The 19,693-nt window shown below is 44.2% G+C and overlaps 1 protein-coding gene across 2 annotated transcripts in view; it reads right to left on the minus strand.

The window, feature by feature from the left end:
* Positions 1-1,384: 1,384 nt before the first annotated feature.
* ldb2a (LIM domain binding 2a) overlaps positions 1,385-19,693 on the minus strand; it is a 164,041-nt gene continuing 145,732 nt past the window's right edge. The window contains exons 5-9 of one of the 2 annotated variants that reach the window (XM_084332198.1): positions 19,190-19,273; positions 15,463-15,586; positions 12,099-12,152; positions 10,748-10,878; positions 1,385-2,857 (exon numbers count right to left, since the gene is read on the minus strand). In XM_084332198.1, coding sequence (XP_084188324.1) covers positions 2,627-2,857; positions 10,748-10,878; positions 12,099-12,152; positions 15,463-15,586; positions 19,190-19,273 — 624 coding nt within the window. In that variant the 3' untranslated portion in view covers positions 1,385-2,626. Of the gene's footprint in view, positions 2,858-10,738; positions 10,879-12,098; positions 12,153-15,462; positions 15,587-19,189; positions 19,274-19,693 lie in introns of both variants that reach the window. The other variant, XM_084332197.1, reaches the window with a different exon arrangement.

Raw genomic sequence — 19,693 nt, forward strand, 5'->3', positions numbered from 1 at the left:
TCTATCAAATATTTGTAAAGGTCCAGTCCTAACCTTGCTAACCTTGATTGGCTAAAGCAGTGGCTCTCAACCTTTTTGGTTTGTGGCTAAAGACAGAGGGATGCCCTCTAACATGATCATGCAGAGACTCAATGGTGGAACTTTGACCCCTAAAAACAGAGGGGTGCCCTCCAACATGGACATGCGGACACAATGGTGAACTTTGACCCCTAGAGACAGAGGGGTGCCTTCCAACATGGTCATACAGAGACACAATGGTGAACTTTGACCCCTAGAGACAGAGGGATGCCCTCCAACATGGGCATGCAGACAGAATGGTGAACTTTGACCCCTAGAGACAGAGGGATGCCCTCCAACATGGGCATGCAGACAGAATGGTGAACTTTGACCCTAAAGACAAGAGGGATGCCCTCCAACATGGCCATGTAGACACAATGGTGAACTTTGACCCCTAAAGACAGAAGACTGTTTCACTCTATTAATAATTGGAAGAGGGTTATAGGGGGGGTGGTCTGCAGGTCTGGGCTATATGGATCTATACAACTCAGCGGTACAGTTGACCTATTGATAAACAAATTGCCCTGTTGACCCCAAATGACAATCATATTGATCTTTTCTTTGTTTGTAGTTTTTAGTTTTTTCTTTTGTATGTATATATAACAGATAATTTACTGGCATACAAAAATGGTGTTTGTGTCAAGGCAAACACATGTAACAAGATTGATTGATACGGCAATACATTACATTACATGTAATCAGAAAATCAAATCTCAGTGATTTGTAAGCACGGTTTATTGGCACACATACATGGTAAAGCATACATACCAGACATCAGATATGACACAAAACACCTCTGCTATATAATGTACAAATGGTGTCTAATAATACTAGGCTCAAACATATTCAGAAATGTGTTTAGCTTCCTTACAAATGCACAAATAAATACCCAAAAAGATCCAAATGTATAAAGACACCCGCCTTTGTCTTCTTGCCCATTTTCAAACAAAATCCAACATAGGAGGAGGATATCAGGGATAGTATCATTTCAATAAAAGATTACAGAACAATAGCTAACACAACACCCAGGTGTTTTCAGTTGTTTCTGTAGAGCTGTATGGTGGCTGGGGTTTTATCTGTATTATTTCTTTTATATACACATTTTTGTCAAAATATCTCATCACTTTCAGAGTACACATTATAGAGCTTCTGAGATGTTGATAATAACTGAATGACTTTGGTACTACTGCAGCTATCGGATGTGGACCTGCGAAATGAAGACACAGTAGTGAGTTTGGCTTTGGCGGAAGGCATTGTTTGGCTAGACAACCCGCATCCAAACAACTCTACAGAAATGTCATCCCCCCCCCCCCCCCCCCACCGGAAAAGAACAGCTGCCATGTACAAAATGGTTTCAGTGGCTGATGTGCAGTGGCTAGAATAGGTCCCACCTCTATATGTACAGAGCTACAAACCTTGTAACAGTGTTCCCAAACTGACGAACAAACAAAAAAAAAAAACCCAAAAAACTAAATGGACTGATGGGTCTCCAAAAGTACATATATCAAACAAAAAACAGAACGTAAATCATGCAGGAAAAAAACCTTCAATATCAGTTTGGGAGTAGGTCGTTAAAGGGAAAGAAGTCAAAATTTAGAGTAGGGGGGAAATAAAATCAACGTTAATGCTTCAATGCATGTTAGCGAAGTTCACATACTGATTGGCGCAAAATTACAATGTGATTTGCAAAGTATTCTGAAAGAAGCAAGATACCAATAGACTACAAACACAATCGAACAGGTTTGCATGAAATCACAATCTGTGACGACTGCAGTCATTTGGAAAAGCAATCCTAGGACTCAACTTTCTCCCATTGAAACAAGTCCATAGTGGCAGAGGAGTTAATTTCCTTTTAATTGGAAATGGAAATAAACAACAACAGGATAAACAAACCAACGGCCAACTGAATTCCCAATAAAAATGCAAATGTCTCGGACAGTGTTTTTGGTTGCCTCCAACTCCATTCGCCGGTTCTGTTGGCCGTTAAAAAACGCCTGCGCCTCGTTCCTGTTCAAGCTGCCGAACAAGAAGAGACATTTTCTTTGTGTTATTTTGTACGTCATCCACTGGCAACTGCGACCACGTCCGGACTCATGACCGACAGGTCAAACAATCTTAATCGCGGTAACGTTATTCCCCTACAAGCAATGCTCAGACCAGAGTGTCCAAGGAGGAGATTTTGGACCTTATATCATCTGCAAATTTCCCCCATCTTTCTTGAGAAAGCGCCAACACCATATTGTTTTTCGTTTTTTTTTTTTTACATTATGATTGCATACAACATGTATGCATTTCTTTGAGAAAAAAAAGTAGTAGTTTAAGTCTTTGATATTATGGATATTGCTGTGCAATGCCACCAGTCCTCAGAATTCTCCCATGATGTTATAGTGATTCCGAAGAAGAAAATATCCAGGAAATTTGACCCGAGCTGGAGTGTGACACTGCCAACCGTGAGGCGGAATTTGCAGACAGGGTTTTGATTCGGTACAACGTTGTGGGGTTTAAGAGCACTGCCCTGAGGGGCAGAATGGGCACAGTCCACGTGGGCAATGATATATTGTTCTTTTCTTTACTGTGAGGGCTGTGGTGCCGTGCTCTCGGGCTTGTTGTCCTGGTTGTTAGGGGGCTTGGTCGTCCACGGGCTGTTGTTGCCCAGCGCCGGGGAGCTGTTGAAGTCGTCCTCGTCGTCCAGACCGTTGGTGGCGTCGTACTGCGTGTTCTCCAGGCGAGTGATCAGGCGCTCGTCCTCGTCCCCGAATTCTCCCCCCATCAGGGTCGGCTCACCCACCACCATCACGTCCTGTGGGAAGACGAGAGGGGGAGGGAGAATTATATAGGGTTAAAGTAAGTAAACCTTAAACCTTGCATGTTAGCCTAGCTTAGCACAATGAATGGAAGCGGACATGACCGGTTAGCCTAGGCATTGTCCAACTAACACCTCTCCCAAAGGCTAACCGGTCATGTCTGCTTCCATTCATTGTGCTAAGCTAGGCTAACATGCAGCCAGATCGCTTTCTACTGAACGCACAGAGAGGAAACTGGTATCTATCTTCTTGTCTCTCTCTGGAGAAGACAGTAAGCTAATTTCCCAAAATGTTGGCGTGTTCCTTTAAAAGGCATAAACTACTATTTGCGTTTGTTGACACAGGCTGAACAGGTTGATTTGTATGAAGATCTTCTTATTTATTATAATTTCTGAAATATATATCTGTTTATATATATATACAGCACCATATAAAAATATGAAATTTCTTCTTTTGAGTCCCATTCATTGATTCATTTTATGATTGCTAAATGTTTGTGTGGTGAATACTAGCATTCCTGTTTCCTCTCGTTCTTTGACTACTGTTAAACCAAACAACCATATCAAATGCGGTTTAAAAACAACAACAAAAACAGCAAGTGTCCTGAAAGGGTTTTTCAAACCCTATTTATTATTATTAATATGCTCAAATAAATACATTTAATAATCCATCCATAACAATGAGGGACCAAAAGTACCAGAAAGGAAAACATCAACACATCTACTGTATAACTCATTACTATCAATAAGGTTCCCCGCAGACAAATATTTACCTGAAACTGCTGATGTCTATGTGTCTCTGGGTACATTATGTTTAAAGTGTATTTTTCAGTGGAGGAGCGGAGCCTGAAGCAGCACCCATGGGAGGTGTGTGTTTGAACACGGGCCCCCCTGATTTCAAGATGGAGGTATGCGAGCAAAAAAGGCACTGCGAATCCAGTGAACCCATCTGTGCGGTCGACCCCTCTCTGTGCACATGAAACCCTACTCTTACCCAAGTATACCACCCCAGACCTCCCTGCCTCCTCACTCTACCCAGCCCTCCTCACTCTACCCAGCCCTCCTCAACCTCCTCACTCTACCCAGCCCTCCCCAGCCTACTCACTCTACCCAGCCCACCCCAGCCTCCTCAATCTACCCAGCCTCCTCACTCTACCCAGCCCTCCCCAGCCTCCTCACTCTACCCAGCCCTCCCCGGCCTCCTCACTCTACCCAGCCCTCCCCGGCCTCCTCACACTACCCAGCCCTCCCCTGCCTCCTCACTCTACCCAGCCCTCCCCTACCTCCTCACACTCTACCCAGCCCTCCCCGGGCCTCCTCACTCTACCCAGCCCTCCCCAGCCTCCTCACTCTACCCAGCCCTCCCCGGCCTCCTCACACTACCCAGCCCTCCCCTGCCTCCTCACTCTACCCAGCCCTCCCCGGCCTCCTCACTCTACCCAGCCCTCCCCGGCCTCCTCACACTACCCAGCCCTCCCCAGCCTCCTCACTCTACCCAGCCCTCCCCGGCCTCCTCACACTACCCAGCCCTCCCCTACCTCCTCACTCTACCCAGCCATCCCCGGGCCTCCTCACTCTACCCAGCCCTCCCCTACCTCCTCACTCTATCCCAGCCCTCCCCTGCCTCCTCACTCTACCCAGCCCTCCCCTGCCTCCTCACTCTACCCAGCCCTCCCCGGCCTCCTCACTCTACCCAGCCCTCCCCGGCCTCCTCACTCTACCCAGCCCTCCCCTACCTCCTCACTCTATCCCAGCCCTCCCCTGCCTCCTCACTCTACTCCAGCCCTCCCTGCCTCCTCACTCTACCCCAGTCCTCCCCTGCCTCCTCACTCTACCCAGCCCTCCCCTGCCTCCTCACTCTACTCCAGCCCTCCCTGCCTCCTCGCCTGGCCCCAATCGATACTCATCATGTAGGACATATTTCAAAGAGGTGACCCCTCCTGGTGAGGTCAGAGGAGGGAATGAGAGGAGTTATATTCATTGCCCGCTGTGTTATTTGTTATGCGAGGGCATTCTGATTCATCTTCACCCACGCCCGATATGAGAAACAACAGTGGTGCATTAGTGGGGTCGGGTGTAATTTAACGATTCACAAGGTAATTGAAAGGCTGGTGTGCGGATGGATCGGTTTGTGACGTGGATTGGGTGCTTTTAGGAATCCGTGAATCTCATCTCCATCTGACTGCTCGGCAGCCCCCCCCCCCCCCCCGCCCCATCACCACCCGCTGCAAGCGGGGAGGAAGCTGTACAGTTAAATGGAGCACGCGCTTCACTGCTCATGTGTGTCATCTCTCCTCATCCATCTCCTCACACACACACACACACACACACGCACGCAAACACACACACACACACACACACACACACACACACAGACACACACACACACACACACACGTAAACACATAGACACAAGCACGCAAACACAAATGTGCAGGCGGATATACACACACTCACTCACTCACTCACTCACTCACTCACTCACTCACTCACTCAAACAAATGCATGATCGGCAAACAGTCATGCACTCAAACAAGCAAACAAGCAAACAAAATCAAGTTAGCACACTCACTCAGCACACTCACACACTCATTCAGCACACTCACACACTCACTCAGCACACTCACTCAGCACACTCACACACTCACTCAGCACACTCACACACTCATTCAGCACACTCACACACTCACTCAGCACACTCACACACTCATTCAGCACACTCACACACTCACTCAGCACACTCACACACTCATTCAGCACACTCACACACTCACTCAGCACACTCACACACTCATTCAGCACACTCACACACTCACTCAGCACACTCACACACTCACTCAGCACACTCACACACTCACTCAGCACACTCACACACTCACTCAGCACACTCACACACTCATTCAGCACACTCACACAGCACACTCATTCAGCACACTCACACACTCATTCAGCACACTCACACAGCACACTCATTCAGCACACTCACACTCACTCAGCACACTCACACACTCACTCAGCACACTCACACACTCACTCAGCACACTCACACACTCACTCAGCACACTCACACAGCACACTCATTCAGCACACTCACACACTCACTCAGCACACTCACACACTCACTCAGCACACTCACACGCGTGCTGATGAAGAGAAACAAGGAGCAAGGCACTTTATTTATCCAAGACGCAAGACAAGCCTCTCCCCCTAGCGACCACCATTACACCCCATGCCTTAATCATGATAATTCGTTTAGGTGAGCTTTTTGACTAAGTGACAATGATATTATAATGTATCCACTGATTTGTCAATTTGCATAGTTAATTAAGTCATTAGCTAAAAACGTGCTGATTGCCAACAAGGCTTGCATTCACCATCTGTTCCTGTGAGGGTGCCTGTCAACCTACCTCTGACCAATTTGGGGCAAAAAAAATAAAAAGAAGAGGAATCCCACCAACGACAGCAGCTGGTGGCTATTCTAGGACCGGGCAAGTGCTAATTGTGATCTAATTAATAGTGTCTATTTGACTACTCATCTCATTAGCATTAGCTTTAGTTTTAACTAGCCGGTAGGGCCTTGAACGGGCAGATACACTGTGATGAATGCCCCCCCCCCCCCCCTTCACGAAGAGGTATCATAAGCACGTTTTTGAGACATTAGCAAGGAGACGCTCGGAGGGCATTTCCCTCGCCAGGCCGGGAGACAACAAGTGGGATTCATAACGAAGAAGTGGTTTTGGAGCAAATAAACAATGAGGGGGCGAGCGGGGGAGGGGGGGAGTCGGGGCAAAGTCACCCCCTGAAGCAGAAAGAAATCAGTTTATAATGTAAATGAGAGAAGGAGAAAGAGAGTCCAGCCTGAAAACAACCCCCTTTCATAACCTCCCGCAGAATGCTGCATTGGGATGCAAAGCATGCCGATCGGTTTAGGGAGTTCAGATATTGGCATTTGTGTGTGTAGCTTTAAAATTCCTGTATAAGATGAAAGGCAGGGGGGCTGAGAAATAATCGTGCTTCGCAAAAAAACACGGGCTTTAATCGAAACGGAAAAAAAAACCACATTCCACACTTTGTCCTGATGGCCACTAGGGGTCACTGTTGAACACACAATGAGGCGTTCCCCCCTCCCCTCTCTTTCAGCGTGCTTGTTACACCCCCCCCCCCCCTCACCAGGGTCCACTCCTTGTTGTCATTGGGCTCACGTAGGCTTGTGCTCAGCCTCGAACGAACAACTTCTCAGACAAAGCCAGCAGGCGTGCAACACATGTAACCAGCATGTTACCAGCGCGCTGCCAGTCTTTAAGACGCGTATGTGCGCCAGGCATGGCCAGTGTGTGTGTGTGTGGGGAAGAAAAGCGGCGATGGAGAGGAGTGTGTATATACGTGGGAGAGAGGGAGGAGAGGGGGTATACAGATATCGGTGATAATGAGAGATGGCACGAAGCCAAACTGCCTTCCAGAAAAAAAAAGAATTGTGTTTATGTGTGTGTGTGTTTGTGTGCGAGAGAGAGTGTGATGTACAGTATGTGTGTGTGTGTGTGAGAGAGAGAGATAGGGAGAGAGAGAGAGAGAGAGAGAGTGTGATGTGCAGTATGTGTATGTGTATGTGTGTGTGTGTGTGTGTCAGAGACAGAAATAGTGAGAAAGAAATGGGTAAATCAAAACAAGAGAGGAAAGCGTGCAAGAGAAAGATACTGAGTAAGAGAATTCCCTGTTTAGAGAGAGTCGATTCCTAGTTTGATATGATATGATATGATATGATACATTTATTTATATTGCGCCCCTCAACCAATAGTTACATCGGCCCGGGAAAAATGCCTAGTTTAGAGAGAGAAAAACAATTCCTAGTTTAGAGAGCGAGACAAACAATTCCTAGTTTAGAGGGTGAATTCCTAGTTTAGAGAGGGAAGTCCTAGTTTAGAGAGAGAGAAACAACTCATAGTTTAGAGAGAGAGAAACAACTCCTAGTTTTTAGGAATACCTACTGTAGTTTAGAGAAACAATTCCTAGTTTAGAGAGAGAGACAAACAATTCCTAGTTTAGAGACAGACAAACAATTCCTAGTTTAGAAAGAGACAAACAATTCCTAGTTTAGAAAGAGACAAACAATTCCTAGTTTAGAGGGAATTCCTAGGAGAGACAAACAATTCCTAGTTTAGACAAACAATTCCTAGTTTAGAGAGATACAAACAATTCCTAGTTTAGAGAGATACAAACAATTCCTAGTTTAGAGAGGGAATTCCTAGTTTAGAGAGGGACTTCTTAGTTTAGAGAGAGACAGACAATTCCTAGTTTAGACAAACAATTGCTAGTTTAGAGAGACAAACAATTCCTAGTTTAGAGAGATACAAACAATTCCTAGTTTAGACAAACAATTCCTAGTTTAGAGAGAGAAACAACTCCTAGTTTAGAGAGAGACAAACAATTCCAAGTTAAGAGAGACAAATAATGTCTAGTTTAGAGACAAACTATTTCTAGTTTAGAGAGACAAACAATTCCTAGTTTAGAGAAACAATTCCTAATTTAGAGAGAGAGAACAAATTCCGAGTTTAGAGAAACAACTCACAACTAGAGAGATAATTCCTAGTTGAGTGAGAGAATTCCCAGTTTAGAGAGAAAGAAACAAGTCCTAGTTTAGAGAGAGAGGGGGGGGAGAGAGAGAGGGAGAGGGAGAGAGAGAGAGGGGGAGAGAGAGGGGGAGAGAGAGAGAAAGAAATGGGTAAATCAAAACAAGAGAGGAAAGCGTGCAAGAGAAAGATACTGAGTGAGAAATAGAGAGTAAGAGAATTCCCTGTTTAGAGAGAGTCGATTCCTAGTTTGATATGATATGATATGATACATTTATTTATATTGCGCCCCTCAACCAATAGTTACATCGGCCCGGGAAAAATGCCTAGTTTAGAGAGAGAAAAACAATTCCTAGTTTAGAGAGCGAGACAAACAATTCCTAGTTTAGAGGGTGAATTCCTAGTTTAGAGAGCGAGACAAACAATTCCTAGTTTAGAGAGGGAAGTCCTAGTTTAGAGAGCGAGACAAACAATTCCTAGTTTAGAGAGGGAAGTCCTAGTTTAGAGAGCGAGACAAACAATTCCTAGTTTAGAGAGGGAAGTCCTAGTTTAGAGAGTGAGAAACAACTCATAGTTTAGAGAGAGAGAAACAACTCCTAGTTTTTAGGAATACCTACTGTAGTTTAGAGAAACAATTCCTAGTTTAGAGAGAGAGACAAACAATTCCTAGTTTAGAGACAGACAAACAATTCCTAGTTTAGAAAGAGACAAACAATTCCTAGTTTAGAAAGAGACAAACAATTCCTAGTTTAGAGGGAATTCCTAGGAGAGACAAACAATTCCTAGTTTAGACAAACAATTCCTAGTTTAGAGAGATACAAACAATTCCTAGTTTAGAGAGATACAAACAATTCCTAGTTTAGAGAGGGAATTCCTAGTTTAGAGAGGGACTTCTTAGTTTAGAGAGAGACAGACAATTCCTAGTTTAGACAAACAATTGCTAGTTTAGAGAGACAAACAATTCCTAGTTTAGAGAGGGAATTCCTAGTTTAGAGAGGGACTTCTTAGTTTAGAGAGAGAAACAACTCCTAGTTTAGAGAGAGACAAACAATTCCAAGTTAAGAGAGACAAATAATGTCTAGTTTAGAGACAAACTATTTCTAGTTTAGAGAGACAAACAATTCCTAGTTTAGAGAAACAATTCCTAATTTAGAGAGAGAGAACAAATTCCGAGTTTAGAGAAACAACTCACAACTAGAGAGATAATTCCTAGTTGAGTGAGAGAATTCCCAGTTTAGAGAGAAAGAAACAAGTCCTAGTTTAGAGAGAGAGGGGGGGGGAGAGAGAGAGGGAGAGGGAGAGAGTGAGAGGGGGAGAGAGAGAGAGAGAGAGAGAGAGAGAGAGAGAGGGGGAGAGAGAGAGCGGGAGAGAGAGAGAGAGAGAGAGAGAGAGAGAGAGAGAGAGAGAAAGAGAGAAATCGTAGACTAGCGATAAAAAAAAAAAAAAAAAAAAATTGGGATGAGGTAAGGAAAGAAAGCAGAGTACTCCAGAAGTGCCAAGCGGATTTAAAAGTGTGACCCCCGCGGGGCCGGAGCAGAACCAGCCCACAGCGCAGAGTTCACACCGCTTTCTCCAGCCTCCAAACACCAGCGCGCCAGAGGGGAGAACCAGGCAGTGGGACCAGCAGCAGTCTATACATAGAGAACACCGGGGCAGGGCAGGGATAGAAAAACTATAGTCTCTCTGCAAACAATAGATTCCCAATACCATCTTATCCCCCACGGGGGCGGCTTGTGAAGCGAGAGGTTTAATACTCAGCTGTTTAACCTCTCACCGTGTCAAGTGGCCCGGTTACGGTGACGTGTGGTGAAGTCAGGTTACGGTGACATGCGGTGAAATCAGGTATGCACGCTGTCGCGCGCTGGATTCGGGGTGGGGGGGGCGCGGGGGTGGGGCTCTGAGATTGAGTGGCGCGCGGGGCCTTTCTAGTGGGTGATTATAAATGAATACTGTGTGAACTACGTAAAGGGTTGACTTTGTGATCGAGCACCTCGTGGACTGCACCTCCCTCTCAAGCGGAGGGCGTCGTGGAAGACGACCAACTGAGCTACGTGAATTAATAACGGCCCTGTAGCTCAGTATACGTTTACAGTAAATATGGACACGAGATGACGCACATAATATCGTATAGCCTACGAGGGGTTGAGAACTGGGAACCGACGAAACCAGCGGACTCCTCTAATTGGCGACCACTTAAAAGCGACTTAATTAATCTCACTCTGGCAGTTGTCTAAGAGAGGAGGGGGTAAATGATGAAAACATGGAAGAAAGAACTGAAAAGAGGAGCAAACCCAGTGCACCTGATGCTTACGGCGGGTACCTGACTGGAGAGGCTGAAGTTGCTGGCGGGGCTGCGCTTCTTGCTGTTGGCGTTGCCCACGCCGCTGTTGGCACTGCTGGCGGAGTTCTTCCGTTTCCTCCTCTTCGTCGTCGTCTGTCTCGTGGGCTCAGCTTTGGCGCGGCCAGCAGAGAGAAACAGAAGAGGCAACATAACGCACCCACACAGGGAGGAGAGGGGGGCACAGCAATATACTACACACAGGGAGGAGAGGGGGGCACAGCCATATACTACACACGAGCGCACCCACACACACAGGGAGGAGAGGGGGGCACAGCAATATACTACACACCAGCGCACACACACACACATGTATAGCCACGCATGCACACACGCACACGCACATGCACACACACACACACACACACACACACACACACACACACACACACACACACACACAAGGAAGCACACACGCACACACACACACACACATGCGCACACACATAGACATAGGGAAGCACATAAACACACACAAGGAAGCACACAAACACACACAAGGAAGCACACACACACACACACACGGGCAAACAAACACACAAACACACACAAGGAAGCACACAAACACACACAAGGAAGCACACACGCACACACACAAGGAAGCACACACGCACACACACAAACACACACACAAGGAAGCACACTAACACAAACAAACACACACACACAAGGACAAGGCAGCACACAAGCACACGCATCCACACAACCACATCATACGCATGCATGCATACACAAATACACTGTATACGCACAGACAGGAGCAACTAGTCTAAAATGATCCATGCTTTGTTATCTTCAGAGGTGGAATCACAAAAGCATTAACACCTCCCAAGACATGCACTAGTAAGACAGACCCCTATATCATTTGCATAAATGCTCAACAATGGACCCTGCTGCTCAACGTAATGTGAACGTGTTAATGATTCTGCTGCTGCGCCGAGTGCAGCGCTCCTCTCAATAGCCTTTAGTTTCCACATTAAAACTACTCTACTGAGGCGGAGAGCACATCCATGAGTGTCTTGCTGAATATGCATCGGTACTGTATCCACTCTCACAACCCTTTGTATTGCTGTAGATTTGATTTGGTGAGCATGATTGTGTTATGGTGCTGCATACCATTTAATACATTTTGAGTCCGTGCTTGAGAATTGCATGCGCCCATGCAATCTGACATTTTTAACCAGCATTTTGCTGTCTTGTTTATTCTATTTTTTTTCTTTTCTTCCTGAGCACGCAGTTGAGCATTCATAATGAACTTGCACACAAACAACGTATTTCGTGGCATTCCATGGAGCTAGAGAATGCCGAATGCAGTATAAGACAGTAAAGGTACCTTTTTTGTGATTTGTGGGAAATATTTCCGTTTTGAAGTTCTGTGGGTGTCCAGCTGAAACCGGAGCCAAAATGAAAGCTTTGTTTAACCCGAGGTTGATACGTTTCTCAGTAAAACTAGTTGAGACAGAATGAAACCAGACATGACAACAGAGAAAAGGGAGGGGAAGAACAGTTGTACATTCAACGCCCCCATGAACACACAGATACAACTTCAACACCATCAGATAACCTGCGCTTAGATGAGAGATATTTCTCTCCAATTATAAGCTTTACATTGTTAACGAAGAAGCAATTAAATCACACGTGTGAGAATTAAGCATTACATCACGCGCAGGAGTGTGTTATAAGAATTAGAGCATGCCTAGGGGTTGTTAGACCCCCCTAGACATGCTCTTAATTCTTATAACACACGACTACAAGTGGTGTAATGTCTTTTATACAATTGCCGAATTCATCCAACGTTATTGCTATACAATAAACACACATTAATTGAAGCATAATGGAGATTTATTCACAAAACCATCTGCAGAAAAAGTAGGTAAAAAAAATAAAATAGAAGTTGCCTCCGTGTCTAGAAGCAGCTCGGAGGTGCTGTGTTTCAAAGCATGCCATCTAAGAGTGAAGTTAGCGGTTGTTATTGGATTGATTGATTGAACATTTTATTAACAGTGAAATGTACATATATATTCTCTGATTTGAAGTAGTGCTTTGGCCCTCTTTCGAAGTGGGTTATGGTTAGAGTTTGGAATCAGGGCTGGTGGTCCATCGCCCTGCTCTAAAGATAAACTCTAAGCATAACCCACTTTGAAAGAGGGCCAAAGCATAACCACTTCGAAGCAGAGAATATTGCATCATAACATATGACATACAGATAGACAGTGCGACATCTATACATAGGTTGCTGTTACAGGATCTCACTGCCACCTAGTGGTAGCCTATGTTAATGTATGTACTACGTGGATGTTACGTAGCTGCTTGCTGTCAACATGAATAGTCAATTACACCCGACCAACGTCTTGAAGCAGCGTCTGAAACAGTTGCTTCAAAGCACGCCATCTAACAGTGAAGTGAGCGGTTGTTATTGGATTGATTGATTGATTATTAACGGTGAAACGACAGTGTCCTTTTGAAGGAGAGGGAGGTTTTACAACGAATGGCATCTAACAACACACTTCCCGTGATTTATATTTTGTTTCACAATGAGTCACGACCAACCAATTACATAATCCAACACTGTGTAAGCAACTAACACATTCCACGTGACAGAATCGTTTTTGAATGAGTCGTTATGACGCTATCAATACATCCATTCATAAAGATTATTGTCCGCCATCTTGGTTTCATTCCTAAAAACACGAACGGCGGAGTGATTCGGAAAAAACGTAATTCGGTTGTGGGCGGGTTCTGGGATCACGTGGAGTGTGTTATAAGAAATAACAACGTCTGAAAGAAGTGTTTCAGCCAATCAGAATCAAGAAATGTGCATGCCATTGTATAAATCTCCTTAATTAATGGGAACATATAAAGTAATGAGAGGTTAAGTGGAGATCTTAGCATTTCTTGTATCTACAAAATATAATATCTGTAATACATAATTTATGAATACATGATTTCGCAATTTCCAACGAGGAGAGAAGAAAATGTTATTCCTTAGAATCTCAGTGGGAAAAAAAGACATGGCTCTGATCTTCAAACAGATGTCTGAAAATGGTTCTTACTAATCACACCAAGGGAGATGCTTTAACATTCAATTACAGAGACCAGCGATGTCTATGGCACAAACATGGCAGAGATGAAAATAGACAATAGACAGAACAATAAGTCTTATCTATATCTTTCTTCCCCCGAGTCCTGACTTTGACCGACGTGTGTACAAAATGTGGCCTATTGTCAGATCCTGAATGTTTTCGTTCGTCGCTCCACCGGTGACGCACAATCCCTTCCATTTCCACAGAAAGGACTTATCAGAGCATAAATGCATCCATGCTTCCTTCCTGACTAAAACACAACCAGTTTCCCTGATTCTAGAAGAATTGCAGGAAAAGGTAGAAAAACACCAGCAATAAGGAAAACCACAATTACAGTTGAGTAGCACAGTTTCGCCTTGTTTGGCGACACAGATGGACGAGCTGCAACGGCGATCATAAACAGATTCATGATAAACTGATCTCAGACCTGAGTCAAAGAAAGGAAGAGGCCACGACGTACCAGTGTTAATTTTCAGGACTCGTGACTCGACTTGGACTTGAGCACTGATGACTGGGACTTGGACTCGAGCATTGACTGCATTCGGACTCAAGGCGCAGATGAGGACTCGGACTTGTTCATTGATAAATACAGTTATTTATTTAAATAGTTTTTTGTAATAGGCCCTAATCATTTGGCATAAGCTACTGATGGCTATATTAATATCATTATTAGTAACATTATTTCATTTAATTTAGTCCTTTTTTATTTCAGACTGCCAGAGTGGAGTGGACTCAACCTTGATTACTTGGACTTGGACTAGGGTAATGGGGACTCGACTCTGACTCGACTCGGACTTGGACTCGAACACTGGGGAATCGAGACTCGACTCGGACTCAAGGTTTAGTGACTCGACTACAACACTGCGGACGTACACATTACAACTACTCTTCCAGACCAACGTGAACGCCTCTTGTGAAACTATCAATACTACACTATACACAACTACAACTATAACCCGTGTCATTCAGAAATCCCAAATCATATTCCGCCCCTAACCACTGTGTGCCTTATTGAGCAGTTCCATCACACTAAGGCAATATGTCATATCAAGCCGTGCTCTCTCCCATGTGCACAATTAACCACTGACAGTAGAGCCTTTTCAAAGTGAACATCCTCGGCACTGGGGAGGCGACAGCGAGGGAGTTGGATCTGGTAGTTTGATTACACCAGGCACTCTTAATTAAAGTTACACAGGTCCAAGTCAAAAGGCTTTTCGACTGGTGTTGGTTCTTAAAGACACCTCGTCATGCCTCACTGAACATTGCTGTAATTTGCAGCCCCTCCGACGTGTCCAAAACTCTGCTCTTTTTTTCTCTCCTCTTTCTCCGGCTTAACGCCGCGCAGCCAATTTAAGCCAAGTATTTTTCAAGAACTACCCGTAGAACATCAATCATACGAAGCCGCGATGCCTGTTAGGGGCTGATATTAGGATTCAAGAGGCCTTCCCGAATTCTGATTAATTCCATATACCTGACAGGCAAAAGACATTTGAAGTATTAAGACGTATAATAGTTATTTTTGCGAGGGGGAAAATAAATGATATTATGAAAAAGAGTTCATTACTTTTTGTTGGCCGGACAGGCTGAACGGTGTATGTTTTTTGTATGATATACCTGGCGGGGACACCATCCTCTGCCACTTTTGGAAGAGGCACGTCTTGAGACAGTCCCTGGGGCTGAGGTTGTACGTCTTGTGCCGCGACATGAGTTCCTGCATGGGCTCCAGGATGACACACAGCTGTGGGACACAACACAGGTCGCGTTAGGACGGTTTACACCACGCGTCCGTCCATATGCACACACATAGCACATACACAGGGGGGGGGGGGGGGTGACGTTACTCACACTGTGTCATCTCTGGAAGTCTTCTACAGTTAAAAACCCCTGTGTACAATATTCAATCTGGAGGGAGGAGGAGGAGGGGGGGGGGGGGGGGGGGGGTCAAACCTTAAAGCGATCTCACAGGGGGTCAAGTTGTCATCTTAAAGGTGCTGTAAGTGACCTTTTCCTGTTCAAATAAGTGGTCTACATGTTAGAATAACAGCTCTACACTCCAACAGCCATAGAGTGTCTGGTCAGTAATATGGGTCTCCCAGTCCCTCCTGCTCTGTAGTAAACAGAAAATACATTTTCTGAAATCTGTAACATTTTCTGTATGCCGTTCCCACTTTATCCACATAACTCCACACTGCAAAAATGGTCTGAGTAAATATGTGCTTGAAACAAGTACAATAATCTGCCAGTGCAATAAGCAAATTTGGCTTGGCAAGATTGGTTGTATTGTAAAAATATCTACAAAAAAAGCTGCAAGAAAACGTCTGGCATCAATGGTTTCCAAATACTTACTGTCAAATTACAGTAAAATCAAATACATTTACAGATTACAACCTTTATTTAATGGTTAATATTTAGATAAAAGGTAATTTACTGTATTTTTATGGCATTTACACTTAAAGTAGAAAAACTAAAGTAATCTGTATAATAATACAGTGAATTTCCCGTGAAAAAACATACATTTTTACAGTGTAGGGTCTCTCTCCTGATTGGATAAAGTGGGAAGGGATAACCAGAACATTTATTTTCTGTTTACTGTAGAGTGGAGGGACTGGGAGACCCATGTTACTGACCGTTACTGTCGGAATGTAGAAAGATTAACGCGTATTTTAACAAAGATATATCACTTACAGCATCTTTAAATGCACCAGGGGACAGTTTAGCAAGCAGCAAACATAACAAAAAACGCTCTTCCCTCCTTTCAGACCAGCGTGCTGCCATCAGGCTGCTCACACAATGTTGTCACTGAGCTACATGTATACTGCCTAGTTTCTGCCCATATACCACTAGCGCCACATAGATGTAGTCGTATCTAGAAGTATTCACTCCATTAGTACAGCAGCATTGTTTGGCGCCATGGGGCTCTCGTGGGTAAAGTGAACGCACACGTAGCGGCCTAAAGCTGCGTCCCACGTCGGCTGGTTCCCTCCTGACGTGGCGATATCCCTTTCAGCTCAGGGAACAATCCCTGGATTTGAGCCTGAAAACAAGTGCTATTTTCAGCTGAATGGTAGGAAGCCTGGCAGCAGCTCCAATACACGGAAGGCTTAAATACGCCACGCAGGAAAACGAGAGAGTCAGAGGGTAAAGAAAAAAAGCAGGGTCTAACCCTTTAGCCAGGAAGCCGTCACTCTTTTTCGAACGTGCTGATAAACGGTGGGAAAGGCACGAGCTGCGTTTTCAAAAGACAATAAGGTGGCCGTTTTACGTGAGGAAAGGGCGTGTTCTACGTCGACACCCCGAGATAGCAACGGTACCTCTCTCTGTGTGACGCGCCGGAGACTGATGGTGTTTACACAGTTTTACAGTATGAAATCAACCCCGCTCTGACCCCCCCCCCCGGGAAGTTTAATTTGACCCCCGGGGCCGGACAGCGATTTGTTAGTGAAAAATGTGACCGCTTCGGACCGCGTGCGAAAGACCATAGGCGAGGGGAAAAGTATGTGGCTTTGACAAACTAACTAGTCTTCAAAGCAACTCTTCCCCTGTTTATAGACACTAACGACTTAACCTCTCCCTTACAAGTACCTATGTTGTGAGCGAGAGTACAGTAAAAAGAAAACCAAGGTTCTTAACATTTCATACGGCGGGGAGTATATTTAAATGAATAACTTCTACAGTGAGTGAATAATAATAAGGTAATGACACGTTGCATAATTACAGACACTTGAATTATGCACTTTCTCTTTTAATGACGCTATATGTGCACATTTCCATATAGGATAATCATTATCATAGTGCTCCATGAATCTGGGCAAAACAAAACAATGACAATCCCTCCTCCTCCTCCTCATCTTTCTGTCCGTCTTCACCACAGTCACAATAAACAACGGAGGTTCCATTCTCGTTTCGCACTGCATTTCACAATTATAAGTCTCAACAGGGAGCGTTCATTAATGTTATGCAAATTTTATCTATCCAATTAATTTGCTCCTTTCTCTCTCTCTCTCTCTCTCTCTCTCTCTCTCTCTCTTTCTCTCTCTCTCTCTCTCTCTCTCTCTCTCTCTCTCTCTCTCTCTCTCTCTCTCTCTCTCTCTCTCTCTCTCTCTCTCTCTCTCTCTCTCTCTCTCTCTCTCTCTCTCTCTCTCTCTCTCTCTCTCTCTCTCTCTCTCTCTCTCTCTCTCTCCTCATTCTTCCATTTGGAAATCTTGGCTGTCAGTCAGCCTTGGAATAAAAAGCACAAACAAAGCCCTCGTGAAATAATGTATTCCTGTACAGGCGGTTTATACGTCTACTCCCTCCATGTATGTGTTGTTAAATACAGCAGAGATTGCACCTGGAGAAGAAAAAAATTAAGCAAACAAGGACATCCGTAAGGTGAATTACAACTGATGTATTTATACACTTGCTGATTAAAGAAAACATGTGATAGGCTTCAATGCGGAGGATGTGAGGCAATTACACTGGGCCCACAATTAGACGTGCCAAAGCGTGAATATTCTGCATAATGAAAAGCGTCCTTTTTGGATAACGGCTGTGATTTTCTAGAGGTAAGCGTCGAGGAGTCAGAAATAGCATAGGCTAATGACTGCAGAGGGATATCTTGAAGGTTATGGCTGAGCTTAAGTTTGCAATTGAACAGGACAGTGTTGCTCTTACTGTACATTCATCCCGACACCTGGAGTCCTGCCCTAATCTTACTGCTGAAAAAATGTGTGAAATAGCAATATATTTTTTTTTATAAAAAGTACTGAAACTACTCATTGTGCATTGTGTGTTGAGTACTCACTTTTAATAATTTTGTTTTGCAATAATAAATGTTTTTGTATGTTTTCTGTGTGGACCCCAGGAAGACTAGCTGGTTGCTATGGCACCAGCTAATGGGGATCCGTAATAAAATCAAATCAAATCATCAACCCATCCATCTACACTCATTGCACACACATCCACATGCACACACTCACTTTAAACAAACACTCACCTTAATACTCACTTTAGACACTTTAACACTACATTATATTGATCTATTTATTAAAACGATTTGCACTACATTCATTCCTCATTTTCATTTGCATCTTGCCTTAAAAGGTTTGTACCTCATTAAGTCTGCATTTGTACCTCATTGTCTTTCACTGTACTTAGATTGTACTTAGGTTGTACTTTAGTTTGTATATTGTATAGTGTTATTACTCTTTTACTACTTTTTTTACTGTATGAAGCACATTCTCAGGGGCTCCATACAGAACCAAGCATTTCACTGTGAAGTACCTGTACGTTATATGTGACAAATAAAAACAACCTTGAAACTTGAAACTTGAAACACAGTGTTGCTGCGTGGGAGCCTTACCCTGAGGTAGTTGAGGGTGAAGTTGGTCAGTCCCATACGAGTGATGTTTTTGGAGAGTTGCTCCAACACCTGGGGGTCTTGTGCCTGGAGGGGAAGGGAGGGTTAACAGGGTTCCCACAGACATTGCAAAATGAAATTCAAGGACTTTCAAGTACTTTTCCAAGCACTTTTTTTTAAAATGGCATTTAAAAGGATACAAAATTATATTTTGCATTCATCTCAACAGAAACCCTGAACAAATTATCTGAAGGGAATTTAGGAGGCTAACTGGCCTGGGGGTAATTTGCATGTACAGGATATGCAGAATAGATCCATAACAAATTACAACATTGTTATTCTACAGAGCCTTTCCACACCGGACACACAAGGAGGCGAATCGAAGTACGGTTGAATGTCAATGTGAAGTATAGCACTATATTTGTATCAAAACGTAGTGAGTTAATCAACAACACAAGAATAACAGCGAAAAAACAAGTCAAAATGGCATTTAAAATGATAAATGGT

This window comes from Notolepis coatsorum (assembly GCF_963971535.1).
Source record: "Notolepis coatsorum genome assembly, chromosome: 16".
In the NCBI taxonomy this organism is placed as follows: Eukaryota; Metazoa; Chordata; class Actinopteri; order Aulopiformes; family Paralepididae; genus Notolepis; species Notolepis coatsorum.